At 35.3% G+C, this 19,253-nt stretch overlaps 1 protein-coding gene across 10 annotated transcripts in view; it reads right to left on the bottom strand.

Moving 5' to 3' along the window:
* Positions 1 to 19,253, bottom strand: part of PICALM (phosphatidylinositol binding clathrin assembly protein) — a 103,287-nt gene that overhangs the window by 55,247 nt on the left and 28,787 nt on the right. For all 10 annotated transcript variants that reach the window (XM_058545470.1, XM_058545471.1, XM_058545464.1 and 7 more), the window contains exons 2-4: positions 14,852 to 14,994; positions 11,414 to 11,489; positions 7,931 to 8,033 (exon numbers count right to left, since the gene is read on the bottom strand). In XM_058545470.1, coding sequence (XP_058401453.1) covers positions 7,931 to 8,033; positions 11,414 to 11,489; positions 14,852 to 14,994 — 322 coding nt within the window. The remainder of the gene's footprint in view (positions 1 to 7,930; positions 8,034 to 11,413; positions 11,490 to 14,851; positions 14,995 to 19,253) is intronic.

Genomic DNA, 19,253 nt, shown 5'->3' with positions numbered 1-19,253 from the left:
CCTGCCTCCCCACACACAAACTCTCAGCTCTTAACTCCCTAAATATTTCATTTAGAAATAGAAAATGACAAAAAGAGATTAGGCATCTCACCACCAAAACTACATCTATCTAGTCTGCTCCTGTTACAATGGAGGAAGTCTATCCCTTTCTATCAAATGTAAATACCACTCACACAGGTCCTCTGGATCCCACTCCATCACAATCCTTTGGTTGTCCTCTTTTTCTTTAACATAGCACTAACAGAACTATTTGCAATGGTGGAAACGTTCCATATCTGCACCATTCAATATGGTAGCCACGAGACACATGTGGCTACTGAGCATCTGAAATGTGGGTGATGCAACTGAGAAAATGAATTTTTATTTTATTTCACTTAAATCAATTTAAATTTAAATTGCCACACATGGCAAGTAGCTACCACATTGGACAGTGCAGCACATTAATCTCTTCTTTTATACTAGATCATTCCCATGAACATACAAACAAAGTCTCTAGGATCACCATTCTTTAAACACCACCCACCTCCCATACACACAGTCTCTCTCCACTAATCTCTTATTCCAATTCAGCTACCACTTGCCTTGCAGAGCCAAGCATACTTCTCAAAAGAGTTGCCACTTCCTCGCTTTTCATTCATTATTCAGTACATTCCAATATGAGCTCCACTCCTACCACCTCAGCTAAACTTCTCTAGTTTAGGTCATCTAGAAATTCCATGTTGCTTCTCCAGTGGGTACTTGTCTAACTTTATTTGCCTAGACTTCTCAGCATCATTCAAAAGTTTCCCCCATTCTTGTAATACTCTACTCTCTTAGCATCCCCTATACCTCTCTTTCCTTGTTTTCTTCCTACCTCACTATCACTTTCTTAGTCTCTTTTGCTGGCTCCTGGTCCTCTACCCATACACTAAAATAGATGTTGTGTATCTCAAGGTGTTTCTGAACCCTCTTCTCTCATTCTATACTTACACTCCCCAGGTGATCAGTCATTCCCAAGGCATAAATTACCAAAATGCCATTGACATATTTATATTCCTAGACTACAACTCTCAAGTTTCAAGTTAATATGTCCAACTGCCTATTTGATATCTCAACTTGTACAAATCACAGGCATCTCAAAACTAGTATTTCCAAAACTAAATCCGTAATTTTTTACCACTGCATCCTACCCTACACCCCACCCCCAAAAAATCTTCCCAGTAAAAGGTGCTATCCCTCCAGTGACTGACATCAGAAACTGTGGGGACATTTTTGATTCCTCCCTCTCTCCCTAGCCTCCACATCATTTATTCCCAGAAAACTTTAAATTTCTCAATTAAGAAAAATCTTGGGGGCCAGCCCCACGGCCTAGTGGTTAAGTTTGGTCCGCTCTGCTTCGGTGGCCTGGGTTCAATTACTGGGTGTGGACCTACACCACTCGTCAGAGGCCATGCTGTGGCAGCGACTCACACACAAAATAGAGGAAGATTGGCAACAGATGTTAGCTCTGGGCAAATCTTAGTCAGCAAAAAAAAAAAAGAGAAAAATCTTAACAGTTACCATATACTTTATCTAAAACTTTGAAAAACTCAATTTACAAACACAAATGCTTGAATATGATTCAAACCAAATGCATAACAATTCATATTCCATGTAGAATACAAGTTTTTATAAATTTTTAAATAGATTATAATAATTAAATTCAGATACTTGCTTCCCAAGTGTAAATGCAATGGATTAAAGGCTGATCATCCATGTCCTTATTCACAGACAATACCTGGGTTATTCTCTCTTTTGCTTGTTATTATAACAGTGTCTTGTCACTTTGAACTGTACCAATTTAGAATTGAAGATAATTCAGCATAAGTTAATACTATCAAAATACAGAATGCTAAACAAAAAGAAAATGAAGGGACCAATGTTTAACAACCAACTGTAAAAATAAATGTACAGGCAATTTATTGGATCCATTTTTCATAGAATCACTTAATGTACTGCCTACAAACTCATCTAGTCATTTTTTCAAAAACTATTAAACATCTACTATGTTTAGACACTGTGGAAAGTCCTGAAGATATGAATATGAGTAAGAGTATACTGTCCTCATGGATGTGACAGCACCATATAAAATCCAACAAGAGAAATAAGGCTTTCTCAAAGAAATGATGTCTGAGTGAATTCTTGAAGAATGACTAACTATTTGCCAAAATAAAAAAAAGGGGCTTTAGAAAAGACGTAAGTATATGAGTGAAAGTAATTTAACCCTACTGGGTAATAATTCATTCTGATTTTTGAATATCCTGTATTTCTATTAAAAATTATAATTGGTGTCCACCTCGCTTTTTTAATTATACCAAGATATATTCCAAATGAATCAAAGATTTAAATATATAATACCAAATCCATAAATATATCCAATGAAAAAATGAATAGGAAATTGATCATCTTTGAGTAGAAAAGCTCAGAGTTTGCTTAAAAGACAAAAGCCAAAAAAAAAAAAATAAAGATAATTTTGATCACATAAGATTTTAAAACCCACAACAATGCTTAAAAAAAAACAGGAAAAAATATTTGTAACCCATGACAATTTATTTTCCTCATACACAAAAGTTTATTGTTAGAGTGTTTGTCATGTGTTAAGCATAACATACAATATTTCATTTAATTCTTACAGCAATCCTAATACATAAGTGCTATTAACATCACCATTTTACATTTTACAGATAAAATAACTCAGAGCTTAAGTTGAGGTTTCCCAGTTGTGCCAAAGCATACTACTATGGTACAAATGGGTTTACATATGCCAACACATTAATCCCTAACACTTCAGCCTCAAGCAGTCTTCTCCATTTAATCACTGTCCCGGTACAAATAGTATCAGTTTGTGTGCCTCAATGTGAAAAAAGTTAGCAAGCTGATGGATATGTAATAAAAGAACCTTGTTCTTAGGAAATATGCACTGAAGTATTAAGGGATATAAACTATAAAAAGGCATGAGGTATGTAATCTACTCTCAAATGGTTCAGAAAAAAAGTATACACACAGAATAATTAAGCAAATGTGATAAAATGTTAAAAATTGTTGAATCTGAGTAAAGCATATAGGACTTATCTGTATTATTCTTGCAGCATTTCTGGAAGTGAAATTACTTCAAAATAAAATTATTTTTATTTATTTATTTACTTATTTTGTGAGGAAGATCAGCCCTGTGCTAACATCTGCCAATCCTCCTCTTTTTTTGCTGAGGAAGACTGGCCCTGGGCTAACATCCGTGTCCATCTTCCTCCACTTTATATGGGACGCCGCCACAGCATGGCTTGCTAAGTGGTGCGTCGGTGCACGCCCGGTATCCGAAGCGGCGAACCCCGGGCCAGCGCAGCGCAGCGTGTGCACTTAACCGCCTGTGCCACCGGGCCCGGCCCTAAAGTTATTTTTAAAAAGTCAGCAAGCTAGCTGAAGTATCTTACTAAAGTCCTTCATCTAACTAGAATGAAGCTAGAATTTATCTTACTAAACCTAGATTTATTTGACTAAACCGCCTGTGAGCTCTTAACACTATTCAACACAATAGGAAAGAATAAAAAAGCCAATAGAGAACTGGGCAAAGGACACTGAAAGGCAATTAACAAAGCACGAATGGCATTTTAAAAAAGGAAGAGAGAGAAAGGTTCAATGTCACCATCTACTGAATTATTCAGTCAACCGATACAAAATAAAATGAATCTAAAGAGATACATTTTCATGAGGATGGAAGAATACAATGCAAGAGGGATTTATAACTGTATTTAATTCAATAATTTAGTACAATTTTTATAAAGGGTAATATGGTGTTTTCTATTAAAATGTTAAATGTATATACAACCTTTGACCAGTCAATTCTAAGAATTTATTCTATAGGAAACTTCACTTAAGAATGCAACCACATGTAAAAGGATGGTCAATGCACTGCTTTTATAAGATAAAAAACAGGAATAAATCAAATGTACATCTAGAACATAATTCTAAGCCATTCAAAAGAATGAGATGGATCTATGTGTACAGACATTGAAAATGTCTAAGAAATATAGTAGGGGAGAAACACAATCTTTAAATAATGTGATCCAACTTCTATGTAATTTTCTATGTGCCTTCATATACACATTTATTTCTATTTACACACAAAAAATAGATTAAATACACGAAAAATGTTAACATTTCCTAAAAGTTAGGCTGCTACGTTGTCTGAATTTTTTTAAAGTTTATTACTTTTATAAACATAAAAAATTATTTCCCTAATAAATAAAACTTTACTATTTACTACACTTTTTCTCCAAAAGTTAAACAGTTTACTGAGCTTTTGCCACGATATAATAAATTTTAATTGCCATGAGGCCCTGAGATTATACCCTATGTCCTATATTTTATCTTTAATTTGATATATATATGTATATATATGTATCTTGTGTGTTTAAAATGTCAATTTTCTGCTGCTTCTTGGTTCTACTCAATTATGGCTCTTCCTTGATTCCCTTTCCTTTTCCTTAGCATCAAATACGAGGAATTTCCTTTAACTCAATACTAATTATATGGTGCATAATCAAGGACTGTTCTCATCCAAGTAATAAAAGTTTGCTCTATTAAATACAGAAATGCAGCAACTCCCCTCAATCTCAAGCCTGGCCCTTCAGGTTAGAAAAAAAATTTTCTATTTTTAAAATCTATCAATCTGAAATCTACAAATATCTTGAAGATCAGTTTTACTGAACACACTTTACGGTGAAGAATTAATATAATCCAACTGGAAAATGGTTTATTGGACAGGATACTGAGGTTAAGAATCAGACTTCTAAGATGAATGTTTCTACCGTAATCTTCTACAAAAGTACCTAAATATATAAAACAAAATCTGTGGAATTTAGTTTTGATAAGTTCTAAACTAATCACTTCCCGATTAATTTGGAATAGTGACATAGAACATTTTAAATTCAGCTTTAAAATTTCTTGATTAACTAAGAGGTTACACTTCTACATTTGTATTAAATTTTCCATTTCAGTCTATTAACTTAACATTTCAAGAGAACAATTTAAAGGAACATATTAATTGCTTAGATCTGTGGAATCTTTGGGCAGCAAGGAAACTCAGAGAGACAGTCACCAGAATATTTCTGCAGAAGCCAGATTCCCTCAGGGCAGGCCTTCATAGCTACAAGGGTCATCAGTGCCCCTTAAGAATGTCCTTACTAGCTTTTTCCCGAGGTCTCATCATATATCCTAAGAAAATCCATACACCAGGCTTTATCAGGTATAGAAGTACTGATTGTATCATTCATGTGATTAGTTCTTATGACAAGAAGACTGTTACAGTCATGCTTTGCATGACAATGTTTCAGTCAATGACAGACCCCACATATGACGGTGGTCCCATAAGATTAAGTACCATATAGCCTAGATATGTGGCAGGCTATACCATCCAGGTTTGCGTAAGTACACTCTATGATGTTCACACAATGACAAAATAGCCAAACAATGTATTTCTTATAATGTATCCCTGTGGTTAAGTGACGCATAAGTGGCACAGCAAAAAATAAATTCATCATCTGCAACCAAGATTAACAAGCACCTTAAATACCTAACAGCACTGAAAGACACTGAAGAAGATTAATAGAAAGACACCCATGTTAATGGATTGGAAACAATGCGTTAATACTGCCAATACTTCCCAAACTGATCTACAGAGTCAATGCAATCCCTATTAAAATCCCAGCTGCCTTTTCTGCAGAAATTGATAAGCTGATCCTAAAATTCATATGGAAATACAAGGGACCCAGAACAGCCAAAATAATCTTGAAAAATAAGAGAGGTGGAGAACTCACACTTCTCAATTTCAAAACTTACCACAAAGCAACAGTAATTGAGACAGTGTGGGACCGCCATGAGGACAGACATACATCAACAGAACAGAACTGGCAGTCCAGAAATAAACCTTTACATTTATGGTCAATTCATTTTTAACAAGGGTGCCATGACCATTCAATCGGGAAAGAAGAGTCTTTTCAACAAATGGTGCTGGGACAACTGGATAACCACACACAAAAGAATGAATTTGGACCCATACCTAATACCATATACAAAAATTAATTCAAAATGGATCAAAAACCTAAATGTAAGAGCTAAAACTACAAATCTCTTAGAAAAAATGTAGGAGTAAATCTTTCTGACATTGGATTAACTAATGTTTGCTTAGATATGATGCCAAAAGTGCAAGCAAGCAAAGAAAAAAACAGATAAACTGAACTTCATCAAAATTAAAAACATTTGTTCTTCAAAGAATACCATCAAGAAAGTATAAAGATAAGCCACAGCAGGAAGGAAAATATTTGTAGATCATGTATATGATAAGGGACTGGTGTCCAAAATATATAAAAAACACTCCTGCAAGTCAACAATCAAAAGACAACGCAATTAAAAAGCAAGGAAAGGGGGCTGGCCCCATGGGCCTAGTGGTTAAGTTCGGCACTCTCTGCATCAGCAGCCCAAGTTTAGTTCCCAGGTGCAGACCTACACCACTTGTCAGCGGTGATGAGGTGGCAGTTACCCACATACAAAATAGAGGAAGACTGGCACAGATGTCAGCTCATGGGCAAATCTTCCTCAGCAAAAAAACCCAAAAAAACAAAAAACAACCAAAGGATTTGAACAGATATTCTCCCAAAGAAAATATACAAGTGGTCCATAAGCACACAAAAAGACACTCAACATTATTAGCCATCAGGGAAATGCAAACCACAATCATAATGATATACCACTTCATACCTACTAGATGGCTATAATCAAAAAAACAGAGGGACCAACCCGGTGGCGTAGCAGTTGAGTTTGCGCACTCAGCTTTGGTGGCCCAGGGTTCACAGGTTCAGATCCTGGGTGTGGACCAATGCACCACTTGTCAAGCCATGCTGTGGCAGTGTACCATATAAAGTGGAGGAAGATGGGCACGGAAGTTAGCCCAGGGCCAATCTTCCTTAGCAAAAAGAGGAGGAATGGCAATAGATGCTAGCTCAGGGCTAATCTTCACACACACCAAAAAAACCCAGAAAATAACAAGTATGGACAAGAATGTGGAGAAACTGGAATCCGCATACATTGCTGGTGAGAATGTAAAATGCTTCAACCGCTTTGAAAAATGGTTTGACAGTTCCTCAAAAAGCTAAACATTACGAGTTACCATATTACTCAGCAATTCCACTCCTAGGTATGTACCCAAGCGAACTGAAAAGATAATTCACACAAAAACTTATACACTAATGCTCATAGCAGCATTATTCCTAAGAGCCAAAAAGTAGAAACCAGTCAAATGTCCATCAGCTGATGAATAAAGAAAATGTAGTATGATCCACAGAGAAGAATATTATTCAGCCATAAAAAGAAATGAAGTACTGATATACGCTACAACAAGAATGCCACAACTTGAATACAATACGCTAAGTGAAAGAAGCCAGACACAAAAGGGCATATACTGTATAATTTCATTTATATGAAATGTCCAGAATAGGCAAACTCATAGAGATAGAAAGTAGACTTGTGGTTACCAGGGTCTGGACGAAGAAGAAAATGGGAAGTGATTGCTAACAGGTTTGGAGTTTCTTTCTGGAATAATGAAATGTTTTAGGATTAAATAGTAGTGATGTTCCACAACTTTGTTAATACACTAAAATCACTGAACTGTACACTTTAAAAGGGTAAGTTTTATGTTGTGTGAACTCCATCTCAATAAAGCTGTTATAAAATTTTTAAAAACTTTAAAAAATCCTAGTGCAAAAAGTATCTGATGTACTTCTTCGAAGAAAAATGAAGTTCACCTTTTAAAACTGGCCTGAAATTCCATAATTCATAATCTAATAATTTCTGTGGTTTACATTTTAAAATATGCAAATCCATTAGATGTCGAGAAAAAAACAAAGAAAGCTTAACTCACCCTCTTTTCACTTTTGTGAAATCAAATGCAACTTGTCTGTATGAAACTGCTTTTTCATTTAGATATCTACTATACCGCCTAATAAATGTAGACATGTCATATCCTGCAAGAAAAGAAATAGAAAAAGTTTTCATAAATTATTAAAATCCCAATTTGTTTAGAAAACCAACTCATTTCATCCAATGGCCATAATGTCTTTGATATCCCAGCTTGATTTAGTGATGTAAATTAAGTGACTAATGAATAATATCACATTAAAATCTCTAAGACTTCACATTTTTTAAGTCACATATACCATGTGTGGCTTTGAAAAACCTTCCCCCTTAGAATTTCACCTAAATTAATAATTATATTTTACTTCTGATCCACATCCCTGTCTTTTATTTATCAGGAACTGGAAAAACATGTTCTCTTACACTACTTAATAACCTCATAACTCAAATTTAACATCCCTGGGAACAACCTCACACCTCAAACCATTAAGTAATTTTATAATTTTCATATTTATGAAATCTTTAATTGTATATTATCTAGAACAACCATAACTTATATGTGCCAACCTTATAAAAAGTACAGAAAATTATTTCATGGTACAATGAAAGAAAGGGCAATATATAAGTTTAAGACAAAACAAAAAAACAATTACATGCGTGTTTTCAATAAAACTCTCTAAGTGAATACCTAAATCATTCCAAGATTTTGTTTTATTACAATCATGAGACTGGAAAACTTCAGCAACATAAAATCTAATCAGGGCTGGCCCCGTGGCTTAGAGGTTAAGTGTGTGCGCTCCGGTGCTGGCGGCCCAGGTTCGGATCCCGGGCGCGCACCAACGTACCGCTTCTCCGGCCATGCTGAGGCCGTGTCCCACATACAGCAACTAGAAGGATGTGCAGCTATGACATACAACTATCTACTGGGCTTTGGGGGAAAAAAATAAATAAATAAAATTTAAAAAATCTAATCAATGTTATACAACAAAAAACAAAAAAACTCGTATTTTAGTTATTGCCTGGCTCAAGGAAGTCTGTAAATTTTTGCTTCTCATTGAAAAGCAGGTCCATTTTATCTTGGCTCATTTTTTCTAACAAATTTAACTTCACTTGATGATCTCTGCTAATTTAAAAAGATAACAGTAAAACAACCAAAAGAAAGGGAAGGGAATGGATTTAATGTCATCACCAATTCACTTATTTAGCAAATATTTCTTGAGTGCCTACTAAGTGCCATTGGAGAAAAATGAGTGAACAAAATAGAAAAAAAATCACTGCCCTCATATATTCTCATAGCTACTAGTGTATTTTATAAGGTGTTACATACTCCCACTCCTCAGCTCTTTAATTCATACAAGTTCCCTCTAATCGACTCTACTCCATCCTCTCTGATGGGGGAAATACCTCTCATCCTTCAAGGCTCAATCTCTGAAACTCCCTAAACTCTTTGTGCTCCCATATTATTCTCACTTCAAGTACAGCTTATAGCTATTATATACAATGTCTATCTAACTCACTAGACTAGAAACTTATTTATATTTACATACACCCAGTATAATAGTACATATTTAATAAAATATACCAGACTCTACCCAACAAAATACATCAGCAATCAAAATTACTTTTCAAAAACACCATTGAATTATATGCTTTCAAGTACTGTTTCAGTCTTATCTTTATAATCTCTTTAGCATATGAGCTTTAAATAAAAGGTCTAAAAACTGTTCTCTACACAAAAGAAATGAACCTTATAATTAGAAGTGCTTAATTTACATCTTAAAGTGGAAAATCAGTAGCTAATAAGACAAAAAAAACCTCAGACACACGCATCTACTCTGTTCTGGAGTAGCAGTTTTTCAAATCAACTGAATAAGCGGGAAGGCAGAAACAAAAAGATTGAGCAGGCAGAGTTTCTTCCATGTCACCCAAAACAGAGTAGCTCCAGTTTTATCTGTTATATTTATCTAGCTTCTATTTAAGATTTTATTTGAAAAAGGGATTCCATGGCTTAATTTTCTTTTCTTCAATACTAGAGCACTATATCTCTCATTAAAGTAAAATCAATCTTGTAACATTTGGTCCTATGTATAGATTACTGGTCTTCCAAAATCTCTGGAAGATAGGGAATTCAATTCATTCTAATTAATACTTCTATCCGCCAAAAGTAAGTATTGAACTGGACAGGCCCTAGCCCAAACACAGCTAATCATTAAATTTCACTGATCTTATTTCCACAAGAGCCATAATTTAGGCCCTCATTAACTCACCACTGGATGACCAGAAATTGACCAGAACAGTTCCAATGTCTTCCAGACTCTATCCACCCTAATCCAACCTGCACTGAGGTTTCTTTATAAGCATCTTTATATGATGCTTTCTTTATAACACACATTCCTTCTCCCCTCCTCCCTCAAACCAAAAAACTTTGATGGCTTCTCAGTGTATTATAAAATTCCAACTCTATCAAAATCTTCTGTGCCCGATTTTGGCCCCAAGCAGCTTCCTGAGGGCTATCTGACACTACATGTTCTCCAATACATTCTATTCACACTCATTTCCTCTATAAATCTTAAATACCCCACGTTCTTTCATATCCGTGTATATCTATGTACCTTCGCTTCGCTTAAGCCAACTCATGCCCTCATTCATCTTTTAAAGCCCAGCACAATTCTCACAATTCTCTCTAAAGCCCACACCTTCTCTAAAGATATCTCCCAGATTGAGTCTTTCTATTGAATTAAGGCTTACTTGAATTCCCAAGTCGTTTGGTACGTCTTTTATAAAGTTCTTCCTAGTGGTGAGATTCTCTAATGCTAATGGTCTAGTTCTGGAACTAAGTACAACACATTCCATTAAGACAGAATATGCATGGAGGGCTACAACAGCAGATTATGGCAATTTTAAAGTAAAATAAATAAAATAACAGATGTGAGTATCAATAAGAAATTCATCTGAATAACACACTATACTTCCCTTTGCTACTAAAATGAATGATATTCCCAATTACATTTCTTAGAATAAAGCATAAAATAATAACAACAATAATAACAATGAAAGAGCATACTTAAATAGTGTCTTGTGTGTGCCAGGCATTGTTCTAAGCACTTGACATTTACTAACTAGGTTAAGCCTCATGACAACCCTATAGGGCAGGTGCTATCATTATTCCTGATTTTACAGATGCAGAGAGGTAAAGTTGCTCAAGTTCATGCAGCTGGTAAGTAGTAGAGATGGGATTCAAACCCAGGCAGTCCAGTTCCATCTATGCTCTCAAACCACTACTCTATACTGCTTCTCAAAGAGCTCTGAGTGTCAAACAGTTAAGTCAATCTTAATCTTCATATTAAAAGATAGTTTCTTCTTCCCTATAATCTTCACTAAAATATGAGGTTCCTCCACAGCACTTATTCTGAAAGACAGAGGTCAACCCAGCAGTAATCATCACAGGGGGTCGCTCTCGATTTTCTATAAGGAACAAGTTGTCTTTTACCTTGCAATCCGCTTTTATCCAAAAAATTGCTTAAGTTAAACAACGTGTTTCTTGAAGCCAAATACTGAATAAAACGCTGGAAAACAAACAAAAGACTATGTTAAAGTATTGCCATCTAACAAACTCTATTTTGAGAATTAGGAGGAAAAGTTGTGGTTAACACACTCCACTAAGCTTACCTAGTTTAAATTTCTCATCCTCAGTCCTCCAATTAACTAGTTACCAAACCTAAAAACATAATATATATTTTTCACTAGCATACAGGAATTTATTGAAGACTAATGTGTACATGTATGGTATTAAAGTCAAAATAAAAGGAAACAGGCACTTTTAAACTAGAACCTATAATTCTGTCTTTATTGTAGCATATTAGGGCTACAGCTAATCATACTCAGGTGGCATCTTTAAACAGTTACCTGGCGATCCAAATTTTTACGACACTTTTTTTAAAAACAAAATACTTGTAATCATACAAGAGAACAATATTATAGACATCCTCTTACCCACTGTCCAGATTAAACACATTACCATATTCACTTTAGATCTTCTTATAGAATCAAAACATTATAGACTATTGAAGACACACACCTTAAATCTCATTCCCCTCCCTCCCTCTTCAAAGGCAATCACTTTTCTGAAGTAGATATATATCACTCCCAAACACATTTTTACAATTTCATCACATATATATCTTAAAACCGTAATTTTTTTTCTATTTTAAATTTACAGAAATATCACACTGCACTTATTCTTTTCCCATGTGCTTTTTAACAACTTTTTCCCAAGAATTATCCATTTAATATATCCATTTTAGATCTAATTCATTCATTTTAAATGATATTCTAGTATTTCAATGAACTACTATATCATTATGTATCCATTTCTTTATGGACATTTAAGTTCTTTCCAATTTCACTATTATTAACAATATTTCATCGACATATTCATACTTAGTCTCCATGTGCAAAAACATACAACAGTTTGTCATGATATATACTTAAAGTTGAATTGTTGGGTCAGCATGTATGTAAAGTTCACCTTCTCAAAATACTGTCAAAATGCTCTCCAAAGTGCTTACCATAGAACACTACCTTAATTTCCCTTTACATACAACCTCTAAAACAGATGAGTTACTCCTTTCAACTTCACTTCTTAGAATTTTTTTTGAATGTATGCAGAGGGTCACTATCAATTAGGATGTACACCATCACTGCCCTGGCTCAATCTTGTTCACCTGAGATTACACCACACTAACAAACCAGGATTTTGAAAAACAATTTGTAAATCAAAGACTCATGTTTCATCATTTATCCTATAAAACAACCTGTTTCAAAAAAAGTGTTAAAATATCCTAAGACAATATTAGTCTCTATGATTTTTGTAAGCTTGCATAATTCTTTGTTGTGGAGGCCTGTCCTGTGCATTATAAGATGTTAAGAAACATCCCCGGCCTCTACCTCGTAGGTGCCAGTAGCATCCCCTCCAGGTGTGACAAACGTCCCTGGGAGAACGGGGGAATCACTCTCCTCCCTTGCCCTTTTGAAAACCACAGTTCCATGGTATTCCCATCACCACAGCATAGTGAAATCCTATGCATACTGTACTCTCACAGACTAATAACACCTGCCAATGTGAAAACCTGAGGCTTATACAAACGAGCACAAAAAATGAGCAGAGCATCGGATTTGCCTTAGCTGCTTAAGGAAAACTAAACATGAGTTTATCTGAGAACCACACTGAAATGCTATCTTTCTCCTCCTGTCAGTCAAGTGTAAGGAATGACAGTCAACTTTCTCTGTTGCTTTGCCTTTATCAAGGTTTTGCTTCTAGTATTATCACCTTATTTACAACCTCTGAAAGCCACCACTGATAGTTTGCCTCTTTATCAGGCATTATAGATTGGTTATATTTGTGGCTTTTTCCTTTTAAAGAATAAACTACACTAAAAAAAAAAAGGTGAAAAATACATATAAGCCTGAAATTCTTTGGAATAAATGACCATGATTAAGTAAATGATCATTTATTAAGTAAACACATTCCTGATAAAAGTAGAAACTATTATCCTAGTTAAGATCAAAATGTTTCAAGTTACACTGAAGCTAGTATATCCAAACATTTCTATTGACTCTGTATACTGCTTAGAATGAATTAAAAAGAAACTGAGTAACATGTAACATGTACTAAAAATGGTCATGTCTATTGACTAAGTAATCATATTTCAGGTAATACTTCTGGAAATAATTTTAAAACTTAAAAACTGCAAATAAAATCATTCAATGTGGTGCTGTTTCAGAAAACTAAATTTCCAGTAAGGAGAACAGTTAAGAAAATTATGGAATATACAATCAATTACGTAGTCATTAAAGATGATAAATACAAAGAATATAGAACATGGAGATGCTTATGGTATCATATAATATAAAAAAGCTAAATATAATATTTTATCCAGATTATGATTATAGCTATAAAAAATACTTTGGGACTAAACTAGAAGGGAACACCAAAATGTTCAAACATCTGTTAAAATGATAAAGTTATGGGTAAATTCCTGTTTTAATTCTGAACTTTAATGATGCTCTGTTGGTATCTGTCAAAGAAGACAGCAGAGTCTCATGACTGAAAAGCCCAAAATAATGAGTAAAGTGATGGATGTCAGAAAGTCATTATGCTCAGAAGTCTAATACCAATGATTAAAGTCCCTCCCCATTTCTATAGGAGCTATCTCCCAGCAACCAGTCAGCTGCATTTTTCTAAGGCACATACCAATATAGATTTATCTAGTTCCATTCAAATGTTCTTTTAATACAATTTTACAAGTATGTATACTGGGCTGAGAAAACCATATAAGGAGAGAACTCAAAAATTAGTTGCTAGTCTATCATGGAAAACAATATGATTTTCTCCAAACATTAAACTGCAAAAGCTCACGCATGTTATTTGTTACCCTTTTGGGCAACAAAGACTTCAGAGACATCTCTCTGCTGAAGGAGGCATTCTTCAATCAGGCCCTCTCAGCAAAATGCCTTCTTAGTCCTCGATATCACGGCCTTAAACTAGGCAAAGTGCTTCCACAGACAACTATATGAGTTCAGACAGAAACCTGATCAGGCTATATAACAAAAAAGCAAATGGATACAGACAACAAGGCCTGCAAAGACCAGTGTTGCTTATAGAACCCACCTCTAGGCATTCGTCTTTGCTTCTTGAGCCCATTATTGAAGTCCTCTGTGCTCTGACCAACTTTCTGCTTTCTGGCTTACAGGTCACCTTTCCTCAAATTGTAGGGTCTACAACTATATTTCTGCCTAGGCACATTGCCCTTTTTACCTATATTAACATATTCAGTTGCTGAAGCCATTCCTGAAGTTTCAGCAGGAGAAGCAAGCTGAATAATCAGTCAATACATCAGTACGATTGTTAACCAAAAATTCTGCTTACCTCATTTCCATATACCATCAAATGATGAGTTGTAATGAGAGATTTGAAGACCACCACCCAACTACTATTAGTAGTTCTTTCAAATAAACTGTCTGCCAACTGTGGGATGTTCACATTCATCTCATTTGTGCACTGAATCAAGTCTGCAATATATTTTAAAAAAAAGATTAATTTACTCTCTGGCTTTAATTTATTGTTAATGCCAGATTTGCATATAACAGGTAAAAGATCTAACACAGTAAAGCAACAATAGATAGTTTTGGAGAAGTTGTTAAACATTTCTCATGAGATAAAACTAGAAGAAAATACAGGCAGTACACTCTTTGACATTGGTCTTAGAAGGATCTTTTTGAATACCATGTCTACTCAGACAAGGGAAACAAAAGAAAAAATAAACAAATGGGACTTCATCAGACTAAAGAGCTTCTCTGTAATGCAAAGGAAACCATGAACAAAACGAAAAGACAACCTACCAACTGGGAGAAAATATCTGCAAATCATCTATCTGACAAGGGGTTAATCTCCAAATTATACAAAGAACTCATACAACTTAACAACAACAAAAAACAAACAACTCGATCAAAAAACAGGCAGAGAATACAAACAGACATTTTTCCAAAGAAGATATAAAGGATGGCCAATAGGCACATGAAAAGATGTTCAACATCACTAATCATCAGGGAAACGCAAATCAAAACTACAATGAGATACCACCTTACACCTGTCAGAATGACTATAATTACTAAGACAAAAAACAACAAATGTTGGAGAGGATGTGGAGAAAAGGGAACCCTCATTCACTGCTGGTGGGAATGCAAACTGGGGCAGCCACTATGGAAAACAGTGTGGCGAGGTCTCAAAAAATAAAAAATCGAAATACCATACGACCCAGCTATTCCATTACTGGGTATTTATCCAAAGAACTTGAAATCAACAATTCAAAGAGATTTATGCACCCCTATGTATGCTACAGCATTATTCACAATAGCCAAGACATGGAAGCAACCCAAGGGCCCACTGATTGATGAAGGGATAAAGAAGATGTGGTATATATATACACAATGGAATTCTACTCAGCCATAAAAAAAGACAAAATCACCCCATTCGCAACAACATGGATGAACCTTGAGGGTATTATGTTAAATGAAATAAGCCAGACACAGAAAGACAAACACCATATGATTTCACTCGTATGTGGAAGAAAAACAAATACATGGACAAAGAGAACAGGTTAGTGGTTACCAGAGGGGTTGGAGGGTGGGCATAAGGGGTAAAGGGGCACATACGCATGGTGACTGACAAATAATAATGTACGACTGAAATTTTACAATGTTATAAACTATTATGACCTCAAAAAAAAATTTCTCATGAGAACAATTAAGACCACCATAATCTACCTGAGAAGTAAACAGGGTATTGATTAGGATCACATAAATGACCAATAATACCAGAAAGTAAATCAAACTCCCTCATGGACTAACTCACCTTCAAGTATTCTATTTATTTCAAAAGGAACTGTTTCAAGGTACTGAGGAACTTTCAGTTCTCTCACTACTCATAAACCTTCAGAGTTACAATACCAGTATTATTCAACCCCACCTTTTAAAAAAACTTTAAAAAGAAAATCATATATACAGAAGCATGAATCAGCTGAAGGTCAAACTATCCCTATTAATATCCTCCCTAGAAGGCTGAGTTTGCACTAATAGCAAGACAACAGACCAGATACATGGTCTGTGAGTGGGTAAGATCTCAGTTTGTTTACATAAAATAATTCTCATTCTTCTCTCCCTTCAGTTCTAGAGGTAGCTCAGATATCAGTTGATATCAACTAACACTGACAAAACTGAAAATGAACTGAAGTTTCTTACTGCATAAATTTCCAAATAAGAAATGATTCAGATTTGCAAAACATACATCTGACAAGGGGTTGATCTCCATAATATATAAAGAACTCACACAACTGAACAACAAAAAAACAAGCAACCCGATCAAAAAATGGGCAGAGGAAATGAACAGACACTTCTCCAAGGAAGATATACAGATGGCCAATAGGCACATGAAAAGATGCTCAACATCACTAATCATCAGGGAAATGCAAATCAAAACAACACTAAGATACCACCTCACGCCTGTTAGAATGGCTATAATCACCAAGACAAAAAAACAACAAATGTTGGAGAGGATGTGGAGAAACAGGAACCCTCATACACAGCTGGTGGGAATGCAAATTGGTGCAGCCTCTATGGAAAACAGTATGGAGATTCCTCAAAGAATTAAAAATAGAGATGCCCTATGATCCAGCCATCCCACTACTGGGAATCTATCCAACGAACCTGAAATCAACAATCCAAAGAGGCTTATGCACCCCTATGTTCATTGCAGCATTATTCACCATAGCCAAGAAGTGGAAGCAACCTAAGTGTCCCTCGACTGACGATTGGATTAAGAAAATGTGGTATATATATACAATGGAATACTACTCAGCCAGAAAAAAAGACAAAATCGTCCCATTTGCAACAACATGGATGGGTCTGGAGCGTATTATGTTAAGTGAAATAAGCCAGAAAGAGAAAGACCAACACTGTATGATCTCACTCATATGTGGAATATAAACCAACACATGGACAGAGAAAACTGGACTGTGGTTACCAGGGGCAGTGAGGGTGGGGGGAGGGGGGTGGGGGGTCGGCACAAGGGGTGAAGGGAGTCATACATATGGTGATGGACAAACAAAAATGTATTGTACAACCCAAAATTTCACAATGTTAGAAACCATTAAAACATCAATAAAAAAAATAAAAAATAAAAAATAAATTAAAAAAAAAAAAAAAGGAATGATTCAGGAACTCTACTCAATATTACCATGAAAACGTTTAAAACAATGTTAAGTTCCCATTTTATATTTCAAACTGGAAAGTATTACTATAAAATAGTCTAACATACAATTGTCTCAGCACCAAAACTGAAAAAAAGCTCTTAATAAAGACCTCAGAGTTTCACCTCCAATCTGCTTAAGAGATTATTGGCAAATTCAATGAAGAAAATAGAAAATATGATCCGATTTAGAGAACAGCAAGGAAGATCAAGAAACGAGTTGTTTTAAAGTATGTACAGAACAAAACGTATCAATATCCCAGTTATAACTACCATAAAGGGAAAAAAATTAAAGTTATTCATGACTCATTAGCAGTTTGTCCACTTTTAATCTTCAGTGCATAATGATTAAATAGGAATTCAAGTGACCTAACTTGGCCTTGATTGTTAGCAAGAAAGATCAATGTAACTATGACCATTTATCTGCTTACAATCTTTCAAAAATGTTTGTTCTAATAACTCCAATTATTATACAAAGTAACATTTGGATAAGCAAGGGCATTTTAGATAAGCAGTTACCCTGGCCAACAATGCTTGAAGAACAAAGCACAAGATGGTCAGACAGAGTGCCCATCAACAGGAGAATGACAAAAGGCTTTCACAATTCAGATTACTTGCGACAAGAACAGTACATTCAACTTGGTGTGTTTGATTCAGCTTCTGACAGTAAAAAATAGAATTTGATGTCTGGCTTCTCTGAATCTTCTTGAATAGTACTTTATACCTAACCTATGGCACTGAATATGTTGATTATATTTGCCTTATTCCCAAAGCTAAGCTTTCTCTGCCTCTCAAAATATAACCTATTGAGGGTAAGGCTTATCCATGTCTTGCTCATTTTAAATCCTTTAAAACTTCAATCACAGTGATCAAGCTCTGAACATAACTATAAGAAGTTATATTCCTAGCTTCTTTTACTATATTTTTATATATATCTATTTTTCTATTTCCTTCCAGAAACTGTCTTGATAAGCTATTCAATTCTTAAATGTTAACAGGTACTTCCTCACAAAATCATCAATAATCATTTTACTCCTCAGAATCTTTTTTCATTTTTAAAATTGAACCTGTCACAAAATTTCTTGCTATAATACTGCCCCAAAGGTGCTCCTTTACGTGTGTGTGTGTATACGCACTCCCTAGAGCCAATCAGTAACCAAGTCTCCTAAACTTCCAGCAATTCCACCTTCTCCTCTCCATCCCACTATCACTCTCAAAGCTAGAGTTCAGGTCCTATTTATTTCTCAGCTAGGGGGTAACCACTTCTCCCGGGAGCATCTGGAAATTGGGCAGGCAGATTATCAGGCTCTCTAAAGGGTTTTACTGACATTTAGTATCAAGGACGACTAACGGTCCTGCAATGCACAATCAGCACTCCACAGTTAAAAATTATCCCACCCAAAACTGTCCCCACTGAGAAATGCTGGACTGACTGGCATCTTCACTTCCGACAACCCACACTCCCAAACATTCTCTAAAATCGCCACAGAATGATCTACAACACAACACTGTCACTGCCTACCCT

Source organism: Diceros bicornis, chromosome 7 (assembly GCF_020826845.1).
Source record: "Diceros bicornis minor isolate mBicDic1 chromosome 7, mDicBic1.mat.cur, whole genome shotgun sequence".
NCBI lineage: Eukaryota > Metazoa > Chordata > Mammalia > Perissodactyla > Rhinocerotidae > Diceros > Diceros bicornis.
The sequence above is the reverse complement of the archived record's forward strand: the minus strand, read 5'-3'. Positions and strand labels throughout refer to the sequence as shown.